Here is a 21,005-nt window from a genome sequence, read left to right as displayed (position 1 = left end):
CGGAGCCAATCCCGGGGCCGCACCCGCCAGGCCCCGCCCCTCCCTGCCCCGCCCCTCTCCAGGCACCGCTCCGGGTGTGGGAGGTGCCGCGCCAGGGTCCTGCGGCCGCGCGCGCGGGCCGCTACCGGCCTGGTGGCGCAGGGTGGCCCCCAGGGACTCCAGCTGTGCCCGTGGGAACTAAAACCCTCGGTTCTAGAAGGGCCAGGGGAGAGGCTACCGGAAAACCGAATTCTTCAGAAATCGCAGAGCGACTTTGGACGGGATCCCTCCCGGCGCGGCCGGGTCGGGGAGGCGCCGGTACTAGTATATTTAGTGACTTCCAAGGGAATGAATGAGGCCTTGGAAGCGCCTGCCTTAGAATACTACAAACTTACAAGCGAATTGAGTTTATTACCTCCCACTAGAAAAGAGAGTGTGGGAGGGCAGAGGCAGAGTGGCCTGGACCCCAGTGCTTGCTGGCAGGCTTCCAAAGCGAAGGTGGGGCCCCTACTCAGACTAGTTCCTCATTCATTCATTCAGTCAGTCAGTCATCCAGTCATTCCTACAGGACCAGAAACATTTTTTGAAGGGCAGGCACCGCACAGGGTGCTGGAGACAGACTGAAGGAAACTTTGCACCGCTCAGTGATTCAAGAGAGATTTGTTGACTATTTACCAAGTGCCCAGCGCCGTTCTTGTCCCGGGATTCAGCTTCTGGATTGGGACCTGCAGCCCAGTGAAGGGAAATGGGGGAAATCCAAGTTCCCAGGTACACCATGATACTCTTCCAGGCAGGTAAGTGCTGAGAAGAGTGAGACAGAGGAAGGGGTGGGTAGTGATGGAGTGGACAGACCTCACTTTCTAGAGGATGACAGCTAAGCCAGCTCAGTGCGACCAGGATGGCTGGCTTCCATGCCGTCAGTGTAGGAAGGGATTTTATGGAAGCAGGGCCAGGAAGACCTCCAGGAGGAAGGCAGGATGCTGGGGGTGGGGGAAGATGCCAGACAAGCTGGGAGGAACAGATGGAAAGAAGGGGACCATGGAAGGCAGAATACCAGCCCCGTTAAATAGGTTCACATCTGGCCCAGTGCTATATGGCTCATACCTATAATTCCAGCACTTTGGGAGGCCGAGGTGGGAGGATCACTTGAGTCCAAGAGTTTGACACCAGCCTGGGCAACAAAGTGAGACCCTGTTTCTACAAAAAATAAATTAGCCAGACACAGTGACTCTAGCCTGTAGTCCCAGGTACCCTGGAGGCTTAGGTGGGAGAATGGCTTGGGCCTGGGAGGTTAAGGCTGCAGTGAGCTGAGATTATGCCACTGCACTCCAGGCTCCAATAAAGCAAAACCCCATCTTAAAAAAAAAGAAAAAGAAAAAAAGCCCGCATACAAACCTGTGGAATCTGTGAATACGCTTTGTTACATCAGAAAGGGGAATTAAAATTACCAATGAAATTATGGTTGCAAATCAGCTGACTTTAAAATAGAGAGTTTATACTGAGGTACTGGGTGGTCCTGTGAATAACAAGGGTTCTTAAAAGTAGAAGCAGGAGGCCAGGCACAGTGGCTTATGCCTGTAATCCCAGCACTTTGAGAGTCTGAGGTGGGTGGAACACTTGAGGTCAGGAGTTCAAGACCAGCCTGGCCAACATGGTGAAAGCCGGTCTCTACGAAAAATACAAAAAATTAGCTGGGCATGGTGGCAGGCGCTTGTAATCCCAGCTACTTGGGAGGCTAAGGCAGGGAGAATCGCTTGAACCCAGGAAGTGGAGGTTGCAGTGAGCTGAGATCATGCCACTGAACTCCACTCTAGCCTGGGCAACAGAGGGAGACTGTCTCAAAAAAAAAAAAAGAAAAAAAAGTAGGCTGGGCACTGTGGCTCATGCCTGTAATCCCAGCACTTTGGGAGGCTGAGGCGGGTGGATCATGAGATCAGGAGTTCAAGACCAGCCTGACCAGTATGGTGAAACCCTGTCGCTACAAAAAATACACAAAAAGTAGCTGGGTGTAGTGGTGCATGCATATAGTCCTAGCTACTCGGGAGGCTGAGACAGGAGAATCCCTTGAACCTGGTCGACGGAGGTTGCAGTGAGCCAAGATCGTGTCATCACACTTCAGCCTGGGCGACAGAGTGAGACTCTGTCTCAAAAAAAAAAAAGTAGCAGCAGAAGGCAGGCAAAGAGACATATGACTGAAGGGCCAGACAGATGCTGTGCTGCTGCCTTTGAAGATGGTGGCAGAGGCCCCAAACCAAGGAACTGCTTCAGAAGCTGGAAAAGACAAGGAAAGTTCTACCCTAGAGGCTGCCCTCACCTCCTCACCTTGATTTTAGCCCAGTGAGACGTTGACCTTTTTTTTTTTTTTTTTTTTTTTATTTGAGACAGAGTCTTGCTCTGTCACCCCGGCTGGAGTGCTGTGGTTTGATCTGAGCTCACTGCAGCCTCCGCCTCCTGGGTTCCAGCGATTCTCCTGCCTCTGCCTCCGCCTCCTGGGTTCCAGCGATTCTCCTGCCTCTGCCTCTGCCTCCTGGGTTCCAGCGATTCTCCTGCCTCAGCCTCCTGGGTTCCAGCGATTTTCCTGCCTCAGCCTCCTGGGTAGCTGGGATTACAGGTGCATGCCACCACACCCGGCTAATTTTTGTAGTTTTACTAGTAATGGGGTTTCACCATGTTGGCTAGGCTGGTCTTGAACCCCTGACCTCAAGTGATCCACCCGCCTTGGCCTCCCAAAGTGCTGGGATTACAGGCATGAGCCATTGCACCTGGCTGAATTTCTATTGTTTTAAGCTGCCTACTCTGTGATAATTTGTTGTAGCAGCGATAGAAAATGAATCCAGGGAAGTTGAGGTTTTAATCTTGAGACTACCCTCAACTCTGCAGTGAGTATTCGTCAGGTGGATTCTGCCAGGACTGGCTGGGCAGCTTGGAGGAAAACAGGCCTGGATCACTGAGGTGGGGATGATTGTCCTGGGCCAAGCTATGGTGGGGGTGGGTAAAGGGTGTGCCTCTCCTCGTTCTTGCCATCGGCATTTGCCAGGCTGCCCTGTGCCCTTTACCCATTGCTTCTTGTTCCTGAACTCCTTACACCCTCCTGGGGTTGCCTAGTGATATGACCAGGGCCTGAATCATGATCCCCATTTTACAGATGGAAACTAAAGCTCAGGACACAGACAGTGATTTGCTGGGCCTAGAAGAGGCCAGGCATGTGGGCTCTAGCCGCCCCCCTCTTAGGCTTCTGACCCCACAGTCATCATTCCTATGCATCCCCAGGACACAGGTCTCAGAGAGGAGGGGCAGCTCAGTGCCCGAGAACTGCACTCTGAGCCATCAGTCAGGTTCTGAGCTGTCTCTGCTGCTACTTTGCTCTGTGGCCACAGGCAAATGACTTTCCCTTTCGGAGCCTCTTTGCCTGAAACATGGGGTAGCAGCATCAAGTCACTTGAGTCCCAAACCAGATAAGGGATGGACACTCACGTGTTTTGTTCGTGGGAAAACACAGCCCCTCAGGTGGCATGATTTCACAGAAACATTAGAACAAGAGCTCTGGGGACTGGCCAGCTGGCTGTGCCACTTGATCGAAATGGCTGTAATGATGAAGCCATGTGAGCCTGCCGAAATGAGGCTTAGGCCAAGCCCCCATCCCCTGCCCATCTGCTGAGTTCCCCATTGGGGGGTAGGGGTCAGAGTAGGATCAGATGCTCCATTCAGAGGTGGGGGCAAAACAGAGTTACAGAGAAGGAAGATGGAGAGACAAAGCCACTCACCCAAGGCCACACACAGCTGGGGACCTACCCCAGAGCTCTTTGAAGAAGTTCTGGGGTGATTAGGGGTCCCTCGGGTAGAGGTAGAGAGCAGCAGAGCCCAAACCTGGTCCAAGCTCCTGCTTTCCTCCCTCAGCCTTCCAACCAGGACTAGTAATGCTCTCTGCACTCTGGGGACTCTTTTCAACCCACCTGGATGAGACATGTTCCGCCCAGTGCCAGTGCCCTCAATGCTCAATCCACTCCTCCCGTCATTCAGAGCAGGAGACCCGACCACATCCACAACGCAGGAATGATCGGTGCCTGGCCTCAGGTTCTGTGCTGTGCAAGCACTCAGGAAGGGCACTTCCTTCTCCCCATTCACAGATGTGACTGTCACTTGGCTGGGGCCCAGGGAATCCCTGGGGAGTTTCTCCTGAATAGACAGGATCATTGTGTACACCCCAGCATTGCGTGGGAGCCCTGTCATTCATAAGGTCGTGTATAGAACAGAATTTCATTTACTAAAATTGGCTTTTTTGCACAAGTTCTCAGGCTGTAAGTAGAGGCCTTGGTGTGGGCAGGGAGGCTGGGATAGCCTGAGCCACGGGGAAGAGTGGCCTGCATTTTTGACCCAAGAGACACTCAGGCCAAGTGCTGCGCTCCCCAGCCTGGACTCCAGGGTCTGATGCCGGGGCCCAGATTGACCTGGACAGAAGGGCTCCTGGACAGCCTGGTAGCTCAGGGGAAGGACCCAAAAGGGCATTTGGGGCCAGGCTTGGTGGCTCACGCCTGTAATCCCAGCACTTTGGGAGGCTGAGGTGGGCGGATCAACTGAGGTCAGGAGTTCAAGACCAGCCTGGCCAACATGGTGAAACCCTGTCTCTACTAAAAACACAAAATTAGCCGGGTATGATGGCATAGGCCTGTAGTCCCAGCTACTTGGGAGGCTGAGGCAGGAGAATTGCTTGAGCCCGGGAGGCAGAGGTTGCAGTGACCGAGATCACACCGCCGCATTCTAGCCTGGGTGACAGAATGAGACTCTGTCTCAAAAACAAAAAACTGGCTGGGTACTGTGGCTCACACCTGTAGTCCCAGTACTTTGGTAGGCCAAGGTGGGCGGATCATAAGGTCAAGATATTGAGACCATTCTGGCCAACATGGTGAAACCCCATCTCTACTGAAAATATAGAAATTAGCTAGGTGAAGTGGCATGTGGGCACGTGCTTGTAGTCCCAGCTACTTAGGGAGGCTGAGGCAGGAGAATCATCTGAACCCAGGAGGTGGAGGTTGCAGTGAGCCGAGATCACCCCACTGCACTCCAGCCTGGGCAACAGAGAGAGAGATTCCATCTAAAAAAAAAAGACAACCACCACTCTGACTGCCTCCAAAAAAAGAGTGGGGTATTTGACTTCCGTTTCCTTAGCCTAGAGCCTCTTCCTGGTCCTGAAATGGACCCAGTAGGCTCTCCCACTGACCCCACAGCCACCTCCCCCACTATGATCACTACACAGCGACTGACTCAGCCCTTCCTTCCCCTCCCAGCCTCTCCTTCCTGGAAATCGCCATCATCAGCGGCCACAGCACCCCCATGGGACTTGGAGGGTGGAGTTGGAAGCCCCTTCCCACTGGCCAGATTGGAGGGACCAGCAGGGAAGCTCCCTCCTACACCAGGCGGGTGAAGCTGAGGCCAGCTCTCCATGGCCGCACCACCTGGAACCCAGGACCCTGGGAGGCAGGTGAGATGATGGGGACTTGGGTTCTGGGAGCAGAGTCACAGGGAAGGGTGGCGATTCTCTTGGGGGTGCATTTAGGGGAATCACTAAGAAGAGACAGGGGTCTTTAGAGGTGCCCCAGGTCCCTCTGCTGGGCTGCAGGGTGGCAGGGAGCTGAGAAGGTGCTCAGCCGCACCCGGGAAGCTTCCAATGTCCCAGCCTGAGCTCAGCCTGCAGGACCCCGTGGCCTGAGCCAACCCCAGACCTGGGTTGGATTTTTCCTTGATTGTTTCTTGCTTCCTTCCTCCCCTGGACTCCTGCCAGCTCCAGCCCTGCCCTCCTGGCTCTTCACCCCGCTTCAGGGAACTGTGACCCACTGGAGGCTGTGATTCCAGATGAAAGGTCACCCTCAGAGTTACTCTTAGCTGCTGCCTCTGCCTGGGACCCCCTCCTTGGGAATTGGGTATCAGGGTCTTGCTGGGGGGACTTTGCTCTGCATCTGGATTGTGGCCTCGGGCTGAGGACTTTGGGGGTTTCCAGAGTGGTGACAGCCTTGTCCTAGCAGGGACCAGCCCCAGCACTTCCTCCCAGATCCCTCTGGGAGCATCCCAGGCCCAAGGCCTGGATTTTGTCGTGGGGAGTAAATTGTGGAGTCAGCAAAGGCCGTCTTCAGCACTTCCAGTGCCTCCCGGGTATTTTGTCATTACTCACTGAAAACCCAGGCTTGTGTCTCCCCTGTGCCTAGGGCTGTGCTGGACTAGAGAAGACACAGGTGGCCAAGGCTGGGCCCAACCCTCAGGGAACAGATAACCTGAGTGAGAACCAAATAACCGACTCTGCCCTCTATCCCTCCCAGGCCAGCATGGAGGAGGCTCAGCCAATGACCAGGAATTGAACGAAGAACCCAAGAGGACAGCCATGAATCTGTCTGTGACGTAGGAGAGGGGACAGGCCGCGAGGTGGTGGGTAAACACTGTTTCCCCTGCCCAGCAGCCATCTCTCTTACTCCGGCGACTGTCCCTCAGTTTTCCCGTCTCCACTGTGACTGACTCCCCGCCCCCAAGCTCTGGAAGCGGGTTTGAGTCCTGTGTCTAGACAATCCGAGTCATGGGAATAGCTCAGGCATATGCTATCAAAGAGCATCAGCCCGGGAACTTGCTGGGACTGTTAGGGTCACAAATGCCAAGATGCCACCTCAGAGCTGCTGCTGGCCAGCTCTGCCACCCTAAGGGGAGAGCCTACCTATGAATAAAGCCAACACAGAGGAAAACAGCACCAGAGAATGAATCGCAATGGCATTGCTTGTGCTCCTGGATCCGGTCATGCCTGAAGCAGTTTCCATTCTATGAGCCAACACTTTCCAGTTTTTGCTTAGTACAGTTAGAGCTGGGTTTTTGTCACCTGCCACTGTGAATGAAGGGCCCATAGCAGAACAGCTAAAGGCAGGTGATCGCTCAGGAGAGTTACCGAATGCAGTGGGAAAGGCAACGAGGGTCTGTGTGTGGAGGTACAACACCATCAGGGCTGCATTTTCTTTCACTGAAATTACTTTTTGATTAGGTCATCCTTGTTTTTCTCCTTCTTTCTCTCTTTTTTTGAGATCAAGTTTTGTTCTGTTGCTGGAGTACAGCGGCACGATCATGGCTCGCTGCAGCCTCACCCTCCTGGGCACAAGCAATCCTCGTGAGTAGCTGTGACCACAGGCACATGTCACCACGCCCAGCTAATTTTTGTATTTTTTGTAGAGATGGTGTTTCACCATGCTGCCCAGGTTGGTCTTGAACTCCTGGACTCAGTCAAGTGATCCATCTGCCCCAGCCTCCCAAAGTGCTGGGATTACAAGGGTGAGCCACCTTTGGCTGAGGTAATGTTTTCAGGTGATTCAAAATTCAGAAGTTGACCGGACGTGGTGGCTTAAGCTTGCAATCCCAACAGTTTGGGAGGCTGAGGTGTGTGGATCACCTGAGGTTGGGAGTTGGAGACCAGCCGGGCCAACATGGTGAAACCCCATCTCTCCTAAAAATACAAAAATTAGCTGGGCGTGGTAGCAGGCACTTATAATCTCAGCTACTTGGGAGGCTGAGGCAGGAGAATCACTTGAACCTGGGAAGCAGAGGTTGTGGTGAGCTGAGATCGCACCACTGCACTCCAGCCTGGGCGACAGAGTGAAACGTTGTCTCAAAAAACAAAAAATCCAGAAGTTCTAAGAGGCAAGAATTCTCCTTATCTCTGTCCCTCAGACACAGTTCTCAGTTCCCCAAAGCCAACTGGCATTATCAGTTTCTAATAAACACTTCAGGGATATTCTTGCATGTATGAGAAAGCCCCTCACATTTTTTTACGCAAATGGCAATATTTAGACAAATAGAACCCCAAAGTACTGCAGGCCCTGGTGGGAGCTGGCAAAGGGTTGGGGACTGTGGGAAGCCACCTTGCATTGAGGCTTTGCTGTTCAGTGGCTGTTTGGCACCTTGCTTTTTCCAGTTAGCGTTATGTTTTGGGTACCACTCTACATCCTTACTTTCACAGCTACACAGCATTCCAGCATGAGGGTGTGTGGTAATTTACAGACGCACTTCTCAGCCGAGGGAACTTCAGTTGTTCCAGCCCTTTTCCAAGACAGGCAGTGCTGTGGCGAGTCATCTGCACAAAAGCCCTTTCACACACACACGTGAGTGCCGCTGTGGAATACATTTCCAGAAGGGACCTGGAAGGACTGGGGGGCAAAAGATGTGTGCAGTGATCTCTTATTATTGTTATTTTAGAGACAGGGTCTTGCTCTGTCACCCAGGCTGGAGTCCAGGGTACAATGGTATCATCATAGCTCTCTGCAGCCTCGACCTCCTGGGTTTAAGCCATCTTCTAGCCTTGGCCTCCTGTGTAGCTGGGACTGCAGGCACGCACCACCATGCCCGGCGTGCAGTGGTCATTTTGTGAGTTCTGTCAGCTTGTCCTTCTTGGAGACTGTGCCAGGTACCAGGGACCCACACAGTTGACAGGGCTGTTTCTCCTCAGCCTCACCAGCCCCTGGTTTCCACCTATTTTGATTTGTGTCAATCAGAACGGTCAAAACTAAACAAAACAAAGGAATTTGATGTAATTTGAGTTTGCATTTCTCTTATGATGTGTGAGGCTGGTCACCTTTTCATTTGCTTAAGAGCCACATGTAGGCTGGGTGTTGTGCCTCACGCCTGTAATCCCAGCACTCTGGAAGATCGAGGCAGGCAGACCGTGATGTCAGGAGTTCAAGATCAGCCTGGACAACATGGTGAAACCCCGTCTCTGCTAAAAATACAAAACATGGGGGCGTTTGTAATCCCAGCTACTTGGGAGGCTAAGGCAGGAGAACTGGTTGATCCCAGGAGGTGGAGGTTGCAGGCTAAGGCAGGAGAACTGGTTGATCCCAGGAGGTGGAGGTTGCAGTGAGCTGAGATAGTGCCATTGCACTCCAGCTCAGGGGACAGTATGAGACTCTGTCTCAAAAAAAAAAAAAAAAGCCACATGTGTTTCTTTTTGGTGAATGGACTGCAGATTTTGCTTAGGGAGGTGGTGCCAGGCAGCTTTGGAGAGGGGGACCTGGAGGGAGGCCAGACTAGAGGCAGAGGCCACCTCTGGGGACAGTTAGTATAGGAGGGAAAGAGAACTTGGCCCTGAAGAGGGGTGTGAGAGCTGAAGATGGAGATAATGAGGTTGAAAGGCTGAGATTTGGTGATGAGGCCATGGAGGAAGAAGGGGGAATCAGGCCCAGTCCGGGCTTATAGCTTGGGTGACAGGGTGTGGGTGGGGAAACAATGGAGCATCCAAGGATTTTGGGGGCCAGGATGATGTGCTGCCTGCCTATTCTGCACCCCCCATGGTGATAGAAATGCCACTGATTGCCACGTGCCCGGTTCATTCGCTGCCATGGCCACAAACCTGTAGCAGGGCCCCTGCTGGCCTCTTCGGCCTCCAGCCAGCTGGCAAGTGCCTGTCAGCTGCCAGCCGTGCCCAGCTTCCAGGGCTAGGTCCCTGCACACACTCCTCCATGGGCCCCCCACCGTCTCCCTTCACCTCATCTGGCTACCCCCATGCCTCCTATGGCTCTCAGCTGTGATGTCTCCCCTCAGGGAAGCTTTCTGGACCCCGTTGATGTCAGGTCCCCTTGTAATACCCTGGAAAACTCTGGACCATGGGCCTCTCCATGCCGTTGCCATTTTGTTCATGTCCATCTCTCACTGGACCACAGCCAGTCCCCTAGAGTGTGTGCCATGTGGTAGGTACTCAGTGAATATGGATGAGTGGATGGATAGGTGGTTGGTTGGATGGTGGATGGTTGGGTGGATAGATGGGTGGATGAAAGGATGAATGGTTAAGTTGGATGGATGGTGGATGGGTGGTGGATGAGTGGATGGATGGATGGAAGGATGGACAGTTAGGTGGATGGATAGATGGATGGGTGGCTGGGTGGATGAATGGATGGATAGAAGGGTGGATGGATGGATGGATGGGTGGATGGATGGGTGGGTAGATGGGTGGATGGATGGATGGATAGGTGGATAGATGGGTGGATGGATGGGTGGATGGATGGGTGTATAGATGGGTGGACGGATGGATGGATGGGTGGACAGATGGATGGATGGGTGGATGGATGGATGGATGCATGGATGGATGGATGGATGGATGGATGCATGGGTGGTACACACCTGTGGTCCCAGTTACCCAGGAAGCTGATGCGAGAGAATCACTTGAGCCTGGGAGGTTGAGGCTGCAGTGAGCTGTGATCGCACCATTGCACTTAGACTGGGTGACAGAGTGAGACCCTGTCTCCGAAAAAAATTTTTTTTAATTTAAATGGGATATGAGTGTGGACATGACAAATCATTCCTGAGCCCTCCTGCTCCTGACCCCTAGCCCTTGGACACCCATCCCCAGAGGCAACTACTGTTACTAGAACATTCTAAGGGGCAAACAGTTTGAAGGGGCCTTGAGTCCTTGGGGGGAAAGTGGACCTTCAAGGATAGAAGCTGCCGGGAATCAGGAGTGACTGCCTTCTCCGTTCTCCCACTGTGTCACCCCTATGCCCTGCTCTGTGGTGGGAGGCAGGTGGTGGGAGGGCAGGGTTGATGCCCTGTTGAACAAGGCCCAGCCTGCCTAATGGAGGCAGGTGTACCCCTCACCCAGTACTCCCCCTACTATCTCTGGAAGGCACTTTCTCTGTGGCAGGAGCGGGCTAGGGGTGCCTCCACCCAGCAGCTTTTCTCACTCCTCAGGTGGGGCCTGCTGACTCAGCATGAAAATTCTCAGCCTAAAATATTTCATCCCGGGGAAGATCTGGAAGTGATGGGAGTGAGCGGAGAAGATGAGGCTTGGCTGGGCCCTACTGGCCGCTTGGCAGAAGCCTGGGATCTCAGAGAGCAGTGTGCAGGGGCCAGGGTCAGCGGGGTCATGGGCAGCAGCTGCCCCTGAGACCTCCCAGGGGCCCGTTGGCCTAGGCAACTGCAGGGCCTCAGCTGTGAGGCAGGCTCTGGGTGGGGAGGAGCCTGGAGCCCCGGGGAAGGAGGGGCAGGATGGGGGAATTCAGAAGCTGGCCAAGGTCCAGCTGGGTCCCAGGGCAGGCCAGCCCTAAGCCCCTGGGCATTTCCAGGGCTGACCCAAGGGAGCAGCAGTAGGCGCGGCCACTCGGGGACTGAAGACCCAGAATGACCAAGGGCGGTTGCCTGGTCACAGAGGGGCCCAAATGCCTGAATGCAGCTGAGCGTCCCATCATGAGCAACCATGGGTGTCCTCCGATCTCTCTAGCCAGAAATCCCCAGTACCTCTCTGCTGCCACCCCTCTTCACTCCCCTGCCCCCAGGCCAGTCCCACCCTTTGCCTTGTTGATTCGTGTCGCTAAGTGCAGAGGCTGGCCAAAGTTCTCTCCATGGTGCCGATCTTGCCCATCCCTCTCTCGGCCACCCTCCCAGCACCTCCCAGTTCTGTGGCTTTTTATTTGAGATGGAGTCTTACTCTCTCACCCAGGCTGCAGTGTAGTAGCATGATCTTGGCTCACTGCAACACTGAAACCTTCCGGGTTCAAATAATTCCCCTGCCTCAGCCTCCCAAGTAGCTGAGACTACAGACGCGCACCACCATGCCCGGCTAATTTTTTGTATTTTTAATAGAGACATGGTTTCACCATGTTGGCCAGGATGGTCTTGATCTCCTGACCTTGTGATCTGCCCGCCTCTGCCTCTCAAAGTGCTGGGATTACAGGTGTGAGCCACCGCGCCCCGCCATTCTGTGGCTTTTGACTGCAGTGACTCCCCCATCTACCCCTCCGATGTCCATGTGCTGCTTCTGGTATTCCAGTGGCCTGCTCGGTGCCCCTCTTCATCCCAACCTGCCTCAACAGACCCAGGCCCCTCCCCTGAGCACTTCTCCCCTCAAACCACGGCTTTGCTACGTGTTCCAAGCTACTGGGGCTGCTCCTAGGACTCCTCTTAAGTTGGTCTTTGTTGGGTGGCCAGGATGAGGCACAGGGAGTGGGAGGCAGACCCTTCCAAGATTCTCTGGAGCAGACAGAATCAGGTCCAAACACCTTTGCAAGACTTCACAATCTGTTTCTGAAGAACTGTTCCAGGCCCATCACTGCCTCCCTCTCCTCTTTCCCTCTGTCCTTCCCCCTTTTCTTTTACCCTTCTCACGCCCTCCGTCCCTCCTCCCTCCCTCTCTCTGCCTTCTCTTCCTTCCTAAATCTAAAGCCCCTCCCCATTCCTAGGAACATACCCAAGAGAACTGAAAACAGGTGTTCACACAAAAACTTGTACACAAGTGTCCACTACTCAACAAGTGGAAAAACCCAACAATGGACGCATAACCAAAATACCATATGGCCATACAGTGGGCTCTTAGCCATAAAAAGGAATGGTGGACTGATACCTGCTGCTGCAGGGACAAAACTTGTTTGAGAACATCATGCTAAGTGAAACAAACCTGACAGGCCGGGTGTGGTGGCTCATGCCTGTAATCCCAACATGCTGGGAGGCCAAGGTGGGCGGATCACTTGAGGTCAGCCTGGGCAACATGGCGAAATCCCATCTCTACTAAAAATACAAAAATTAGCTGGCATGGTGGCGGCACCTGTAATCCCAGCTACTCTGGAGGCTGAGGCAGGAGAATTGCTTGAACCTGGTAGGTGGAGGTTGCGGTGAGCACAGATTGTGCCACTGTACTCCAGCCTGGGAGACAGAGTGAGACTCTGTCTCAAAAACAAACAAACAAAAAAACAAAAACAAAAGAAAACAACAACAAAAAACGTGACAGAAAAGAGCATGGGCCAGGCACAGTGGCGGCTCACACCTGGAATCCCAGCACTTTGGGAGGCTGAGACAGGCGGATTACCTGAGGTCAGGAGTTCGAGACCAGCCTGGCTAACATGGCAAAACACCGTCTCTACAAAAAATTCAAAAATCAGCCGGGTGTGTTGGTGGGCACCTGTAATCTCAGTTACTCAGGAGGCTAAGGAAGGAGAATCGCTTGAATCTGGGAGGTGGAGGTTGCAGTGAGCATTTCAAAAAATAAAAAAATAAAAAAGCATGTATTGTATGATTCCATTTATACAAAATGCCCCAAATAGGCAAATCTATAGAAAAGAAATTAGATGAGTGATTGGCAGGGGATGGGGTGCAGAAGAGGCGGTAAGAGACTGCTAATAGGTGCAGCGTTTCTTTTGGGGTGATGAAAATGCTCTGGAATTAGATAGTGGCAAGGTTTGCACAACGCTGTGAACATACTAAAAACCACTGACTCATACACTTTATTTATTTATTGAGATGGAGTCGCACTCCTGTCATGCAGGCTGGAGTGCAGTGGTGTGATCTCGGCTCACTGCAACTTCCACCTCCTGGGTTCAGGTGATTCTCCTTCCTCAGCCTTTCGAGTAGCTGGGATTACAGGTGTGCACTTCCACACCGGGCTAATTTTTGAATTTTTAGAAGACACGGGGTTTCACCATGCTGGCCAGGCTGGTCTCGAACTCCTGACCTCAGGTGATACACCTACCTCGACCTAGGATTACAGTTCTAGGATTACAGGTGTGAGCCACTGCGCTCAGCTAAATCATCCACTTCAAAAATGTTGATGTTTATGGCCAGGCATGGTGCCTCACACCTATAATCCCGGCACTCTAGGAGATCGAGGCAGCTGGATCACTTGAGGTCAGGAGTTTGATTCCAGCCTGGCCAACATGGTGAAAACCCGTCTCTACTAAAAATTCAAAAATTTGCCAGGCGTGGTGGCGGATGCCTGTAATCCCAGCTACTCGGGAGGCTGAGGCAGGAGAGTTGCTTGAATCCAGGAGTCGGAGGTTGCTGTGAACCAAGATCGCACCACTACACTCCAGACTGGGCAACAGAGTGAGACTCCGTTGGGTTGGGGTGGGTGGAGTGAGAAATCAGCCCAGATGGCTACTCCCAGCAGTAGGGAAGCAGCAGGGCTGGGCTGAGCTGGGCAGGCCGCCATGAGATCAAAGGAAAGGAAACACCAAGCCCCAGTGGCTGCAGATGGCAGAGCTGGATGGAGGATCCACACTATGGCCCTGCCAGCCCCCACCTTTGGGTGCCCCTTGAGGCCCTAATTCCCTCGCTTTGTTCTTGGCACCCACTTGGGTTCCCAGGCACAGCTGCTAGGAGTGGCTTCTGTTCGGCAGCTCTCCTGCTCAAAGACTAGAACCCTAAAAGGAAGCCACAAGGAGGGGAAGAGAGGGTGGCTCCTTCTGCCAGGGCAGAGGCAGGGCAGGGTGGGGCATGGGCATGGGAGGCAAACCCTGGCTAGAGCTTAGGACTGTTTTTCAGGGCTGTCTACTTGGTATCTCAAGGGCAGGGGCCATGACCAGATTGGGGGAGGCCAACAAAGGGGGTTGTGAGGCAGATAGGCCCAACCTCTTGGGCACCCTCAACCCTCCATCACTGACACGCCCCCCAGAGCCTGCCTGAGATCGCCTGGGGATGACAGACACTTGGAGAGACTGGTGACACAGCTGAAGTGGGGTCTAGAGACGGTCAGCCAGCAGTTGCTTGGCACCTTCCTGACAATAGCAAAAAAGGAACCGTCTGGTGGCAGAGGCACGCCTGCCAGACCTGCCTGCTCTGGATTCACATCCTGCTGTCTCTGTCTGACTCTTAAATGCCTGCTCCGGCCCTCCCGGCCCTCCCAGATCATTTCCAACAGTCACACGACTGGTATCCAGGCAACTGTTGCCTGGGCTCCCCAAATGTCACATCCGGAGGCTGACAAGTCATGGTGCCCATCGTGGAACACAGCTGGCTGCTTCATGCATAGAGAAGCTGGGGGAGGAGGAAAAAACTCACTCCCCATGCTGCCACTTGTTTCTAATTCTTGGCCTCAGAGGAGGTGCTATAAAAACCAAGGAAATAAAATAGCTGCTCTTGTTTAAAGGGAGACCTTTTACTGTATGTTGGTCAGATCTGAGGCTCGATTCCATGTCACCATCAGAGACAGGTGGGAAGCAATGGTTGGCCGCTGTTCGGTCACGTATTTATCTGAGTCAAGGCACAGCCACCAGCAGCTCGCTGCCCCCTTGCCCACCTCCCTGCCCTGACAGCTGGGGTATGCAGTCTTGGCTCTGGCATGTGAGGCAGGTCAGCCTGCTAGCTTAGGGCAGGAAGCCACTCCATCTGGCCAGTGACAGCCTTTCCCCAGATGCCAGGGCACAGGGGAATGGGATGTGCTGTGAACCCTGGAAGGCCTGACCTTGTCTGAGTGTTCTGGGCTGCAGGCAGGCCTTGGCTACTGCACGACTTGGCAAAGCAGCTGCCACCAGGACTCCAGCTTGGAACAGCCCAGCAAGGCCGCCCCCTCCAGATGGAGAGGTCAGGCTGGGACCACAGCGTGCATGTGAGGAACTGCACAGGGAGGGCCAGGCAGGCAGCTAGTTGCTTGTGCTGCAGCCCGGCTCCAGGGCCCACGCAGGGCACCTCTGCAGTTGAGAGGTCACTGGGGCCTTGTGGGGATGAGGGGTGGGGTTGAGTTACCCATTGGACAGGCCTGGGGCTAGACACAAACCCAGTGTGACCAACACTCTGCTTTCTCTGGACATAGGTCAAATAGGCAACATTCTTTGTCTACTACCAGGAAAAAGTAGAAGAAAGATCAAACTCAGAAGTCACACTCAGAATTTATTTTTATTTCTCCAAAAGTTGTTTCTGTGTTGATTCATGTAGAAAATCCCAAGGCCTTCTCACCTTTTCTGAGCGGGTGGTATCCGCGGCTGGCTTACTTCTAGACATGGAACATGCACCGAGAAGTAAGAGCTTCCTTCCAGGAGAGGCTCAACTCACAGGAAGGCCGGGCTGCGTGAGCCCTTCTTGCTGGGCCTGGTCCCCGCAGCTGCCCCTCCCTGGCTGGCTCCTCTCTCTTTTACCACCCAACTGTTCACCTTGTCACAGGGCTATGTCTTGGCTCTTGGCTAAGACTGTAAGGGCCCACACAGCAGAGAACAGCAGAAGACAGAAGCCTCAGATCCTGATGACCTGCGCAGCAACACACGGACTCTGCCTCTTTGTCCCGTCTGCCACCAGCCTCCTGATGTAGAGTCGGGCGAAGGTGCCTCCCACCTGCCCTTTGGTGAGGCGCCCGGGGTTCACACAGACACAGCCGAGGACGTCCTGGGGAGGAGAGAAGAGGAGACGGGTTCGGAGAGCCTCAGCTAACTGGGGGCCAGTGTGAAAAAGAAGTGACACCAGATGGCTGGACCCTAAAGAGGGTTTTGGAAAATGGAAATGAAGGCAGCAAAACAACCAGAAACATTTTCAGTCATATATATTTTTTTAAGATGAAGTCTCTCTCTGTTGCTCAGGCTGGAGTGCAGTGGCGTGATCTTGGCTCACTGCAGCTTCTGCTTCCTGGGTTCTAGCGATTCACCTGTTTCAGCCTCCCGAGTAGCTGAGATTACAGGCACATATTACCACACCTGGCTCATTTTTGTATTTATTTATTATTTTTAATAATAATTTAAAAAGCTCATAGCTGGAAGTTCATAGCCAGGAATAATTTTTGGATTTTTAGTAGATGGGGTTTCACCATATTGGCCAGGCTGGTCTTGAACTCCTGACCTCAGGTGATTCACCAGCCTCAGCCTCCCAAAGTGCTGGTATTACAGGTGTGAAACACTGCGCCCAGCCTTAGTCACATGTTAACTTGTTGCTAGAAAACTCTGAATTCCTTTCAAGTCTTTCAAACAGAAGAATGAGGTGGCGTGGCAGATTAACAGCCCCCAAACTTGGAGACAAACCTGATCTAGCTGTTCATTGCTTTTCCATGTGAAAAACTTTTTTTTTAAAACCTCTTGAGGTTGAACTGGCTCTCGTTTGGCAAGAGGGAGCCTGGTCTGGGATTCCCTGTATGAGACCTAAATCCAAGGCAGGCAGGGTTTAAGGGTGGCAGAGATCAGAATGACCCAATAGCGTCTTCAAGGTATTATTCCCAGCTAAGCCAACCTGGAGGTCATATCAGAATCTGGGGGCAGAGGACAGGCAAGTGCATATACAAAATCTTCCCCAGGTCACCTTGATGTGGCCTGATGAAAGCCCTCATTTGAGGGTCTTCCTAGTCACCTGGGCTCCTGTTCTCTTGGGGAGGGAAGAGGGAGCAGGAACACTCCCAGTTTTCAGGTTTACTAAAGTGTTTTACTGACAGAGTTGTTTGTTTTCTGGTCCCACCAACTTCCCCAAAGAAACAAGACCCCAGGGCAGGTTGCTAGAGGCCCCATCCCCATCAGCAGACCCATGAGGGGTGAGTGCCAGGTCGTCTAGAAGGGAAACTCAAAGGCTGGGTTCTACATTTCTAGGAAAAAGCAGAGTTCAGACCTACCTTCACAAAGTACCTCAGCTCTGACGGGATGATGAAGATATCTGGGGTGACAGGCAGCTGTGCGTAGACATAGAATGTCTCGTAGTCAATGGCCATGTCTTCTTGGGGTGGATAGAGCGGGTAGTAGCTACAGAGACAGAGAAACAGTCAGCAACAGTTGACCAAGGGGCCCCCTTCTCAGACAGAGTCCCCGTAGGTACTGGCTTCCGCACTGCTGGTGACCACAGGCTGACTTTTTCTGTGTGTGTGTGGTGGGTGGGGGGGCAGAATGCAGGCTTGTCATCACAGGGTAAAGTGAAGGCTCTTACAATCATGCCTGTCATAGTGCCATGACCCCAAGGCACTGTCTCCACAGTCGGGGGTCCCAGTGGCAAGCTCACCTCCTCTGGGTCAGGATGTGCTTGAATATTCGGCTGAATCTGTCTGAAGTTCCAGAAGAACTGGGAAAGAAAGGAAAGTGTAAACACAGAACCCTGTTTTTCGACCCATTTATCTTCTGGGAGGACGGGAGGATTTAATAAACCAGAGAGAAGCTAAATGGCCAAGGCCCAGTGACAAGAGGCTGCCTCTGGGGAAGTTTAAGGACCCACCCACAAGGAGCTGGGTCTGTTCCCACATGAGAAGGGACGCAGGACAGTGGGTTGAGAAATGAAAGCACAGGAATCCCTCATAATCAAGATCGAGGAAGGCCATTAGCCAGCACTGTACTGGGCAAGAGGATGCAAAGTTGGCACCACCATGAGGCAGGCGTGTAGCCAGGCTGACCCAAATCTCAAACCTCAACCAAGGAGCCACACCCATCTCGCTGAACATGCGATTTTCTTCACATGCCCCTTCCCATCAAGGATGATGGCAGAACGGAGCTGCCCAACTTCAACTCAACAAATTTGGCAGGGCCTGATTCTCTGCAGCGCTGGTTATTGTACTGGAAACAAAGAAAACCCTTCAGAGGTCACAGATTTGGGAAATAAACTAAAGGGGAGCAGAAAAGAAAACGGAGATGAATTTCGACGCCTTTAAGTGCAAAGACAGAAAGGACACGGCTCTCTGGGGACTCACAGGCAGTTTAGAGAGGTGGTAACAGAGACTAATGCATCCAGCCCCTCCCCCTGGGTAGAGAGAAACTCAGATGGCCAGAGTCTGACACAACTTGCTGCTTTCAAGACTCTCTGGTCAAGACCATCAAGAAGCCCCTTGATTTTCTTGGCTGCAGAAAGGGCCGGGACCAGAGAGCCGGTTGTCCTGCTTGGGGCTGGAACGTGCTTCTTACCTACTGATCTCCTCGGCCCCCAGGTGGAACAGCAGATCCGTGGACGTCAAGCCGAAGATCACTCCGTTTATGGAGAGGCTGCAGGGCTCCGACACAAAGTGTACTTGCTAAAATGAGAACGGGTTGAAACAAACATTTGTATACCAAAAGTTAGAAACATCTTCCCATGAAAGTGGGGGTTGTCTGAGGGCTGGGGGGACCACGGAAAGGGGGACCAAACCAACATACAGCAAACTTATAAACACATTTGCCTGTTTAAAAAAAGTTTAAGATTCAGGATGTAGGTGTGCCTTAAAGAGGCCTCTCCACCCTCCCCTTCAGGGCCAGAGCTGGTGGCGCAGGCATGCTGGATTCTGGCAGCCTGCTGGTCAAGGAGTGGGTACTGCTACCTTTTTGTCCTCTCGAGACAGATCGGAGTAGCTGAAAGGTGGCTGGGGGTACACAGGCTCGTGGTGCACATCTCTCAATGATGGGACAAAGACAAGGTGGGAGCCGGAGCTAGTTTGTCAAAAGAACAAATAGAAGAGGGAGAAAAGTGAGTGGAGTTGAGTTAGAACAGCTGGGCACCAGGCGGAATGCGTCAGGGTTGGAGGCAAAGAGCCCACTCCCAGGGAGGCAGCTCAGAATTACACTCTGTTGTGAACAGAGATGCTGTTTCCCATGGGACCCTGGGAGTGAAGGACAATTTGTTCTAATTCACACCCATCCATCTGGACGAGGCTCAGACAGCCGGGGACACTTTCTTGTTGCTCTGTGTGGCTCTCTACTGAGAGGATGGAGACTATTGTTTGGCAGAAAAAGGGGAGAAGAAATTGAGATCTAGAAAATCTAGAAAGACAGGATGTGAATAAAGAATCACAGCCTCAGAGCCAGAGTTTAAACCACAGCTCAGACTCATTATACCTTCTAAGCAGGTGTAGCTTGCAGGCATTAAACAGTCTCCCTTGCCACACCCTGGCAGAGTGTGTGGAGCTGGGGCATCTTTCCTAGGGAGAAGGCAGGCATGCTAAAAAGACCTTGAGACTGCCTTTGTGTTTTTTTTTTTTTTTTTTTTTTTTGAGACAGAGTCTTACTCTGTCGCCCAGGCTGGAGTGCAGTGGCACAATCTGGGCTCACTGCAACCTACATCTCCTGGGTTCAAGCAATTCTCGTGTCTTAGCCTCCTGAGTAGCTGTAACTACAGGTGCATACCACCATACCCAGCTAATTTTTGTATTTTTAGTAGAGATGGGGTTTCACCATGTTGGCCAAGCTGTTCTCGAACTCCTGGCCTCAAGTGATCCACCCATCTTGGCTTCCCATAGTGTGAGATTACAGGTGTAAGCCACCGTGCCCGGCCTGCCTTTGTATTTAGAAGATCCAGCTGAAACCTTCTGGCTGACTGAACACTGGACCGCAATCACTGGACAACCAAGATACGGACATTTCTAGCGGGATGTGGCAGAGCCAAAGTGGCCTCTCCCTGAGCCATCGCAGCCCTCCCCTCTCACACATGGAAGTAACGCCCCGATTTTCTATTTCTCAGAGGGCCGCCTTGCGAAAGTGAAAGAAATATTTAACAGCAACAGTAAAAGCACAGATGACAGCAGATGTTTCTTTTGATAGAGGCAGGAGAATCTCTAGGGTTACAACAAACAAATAAAGAAAAAAGTTTTTACTATTTATTTTTCCCAGCCACACAAAAGAGAAAAAAAGCCCTGTTTCCTTGGTTCCCTTAGCTGACCTTGGCAGAGGGGTCTTTTATAAATCAAATAGGCATAAAGTGTTACTTTGCGGGCAATAAAATCCACCAATAACTCTCATTTCCATCTCCTCTTGCTTAAAATGTGTAACTTCCCAGATGTATGTACATTTTCACATGTGATAAAGGTGCTGGTGACAGCTGTCACCCTTATTACTGTTTGTGGTGTCCTCCCAGAGTATGAACTGAGCCTTCTACAACACAAAATCACACTTCTGAGACCAAAGGTGTTTGCATATGCATTACAGTCCCTTTGACACTGAGAAGCTCACTATGATGCTCCAGTCCACCATTTGGGTGCCAGGGTCTGGTAAACAGGCCATGGGGTAACTTGAATGGGACAATCTGTGCTCCAGATCTCAAGGGCTTGACGTCTGTGATGAACACAAAGGGCTGAGGTGCAGCTGGCTGCTGTCCAGGGACGAAACTGCCCTATTTCAGCGCAGGCTTTGGAAGAGCAATAGTTAACGAGGAAATAGCCTTCCTGCTCATGGTTAGAAACTGGCTATAGAAGGAGGGATCAGAAAAAAATCCCAACTATGCTCAGCATTGCACAACCTCATACGTCATGGTGGGAGGGTCCTCCAGTTGCTCCAGCAAACAGGACGAGAACTGCAGGCTCTGCTTGCCTCTTCTGAGGTGCTTTCTCACTGGTTCTGGCTTTTTTTTTTTTTTTGAGATGTAGTCTTTCTCTGTCACCCAGGCTGGAGTGC

General features: G+C 52.5%; 1 protein-coding gene and 1 long non-coding RNA gene across 2 annotated transcripts in view; one reads left to right on the top strand and one right to left on the bottom strand.

The window, feature by feature from the left end:
* Nucleotides 1–78: 78 nt before the first annotated feature.
* On the top strand, nucleotides 79–6,712 carry LOC103796381 (uncharacterized). Its single transcript, XR_624131.5, has 3 exons — nucleotides 79–773; nucleotides 5,265–5,458; nucleotides 6,291–6,712. It is a non-coding gene; the product is annotated as an uncharacterized LOC103796381 (long non-coding RNA).
* Nucleotides 6,713–15,575: 8,863 nt separating this feature from the next.
* POLA2 (DNA polymerase alpha 2, accessory subunit) overlaps nucleotides 15,576–21,005 on the bottom strand; it is a 34,139-nt gene continuing 28,709 nt past the window's right edge. The window contains exons 14-18 of the mRNA XM_002755525.5: nucleotides 18,941–19,049; nucleotides 18,552–18,658; nucleotides 17,662–17,721; nucleotides 17,282–17,408; nucleotides 15,576–16,077 (exon numbers count right to left, since the gene is read on the bottom strand). Coding sequence (XP_002755571.1) covers nucleotides 15,928–16,077; nucleotides 17,282–17,408; nucleotides 17,662–17,721; nucleotides 18,552–18,658; nucleotides 18,941–19,049 — 553 coding nt within the window. The 3' untranslated portion in view covers nucleotides 15,576–15,927. The remainder of the gene's footprint in view (nucleotides 16,078–17,281; nucleotides 17,409–17,661; nucleotides 17,722–18,551; nucleotides 18,659–18,940; nucleotides 19,050–21,005) is intronic.

This window comes from Callithrix jacchus, chromosome 10 (genome assembly GCF_049354715.1).
Source record: "Callithrix jacchus isolate 240 chromosome 10, calJac240_pri, whole genome shotgun sequence".
NCBI lineage: Eukaryota > Metazoa > Chordata > Mammalia > Primates > Cebidae > Callithrix > Callithrix jacchus.
This window is presented reverse-complemented; position numbering and strand designations above follow the sequence as displayed.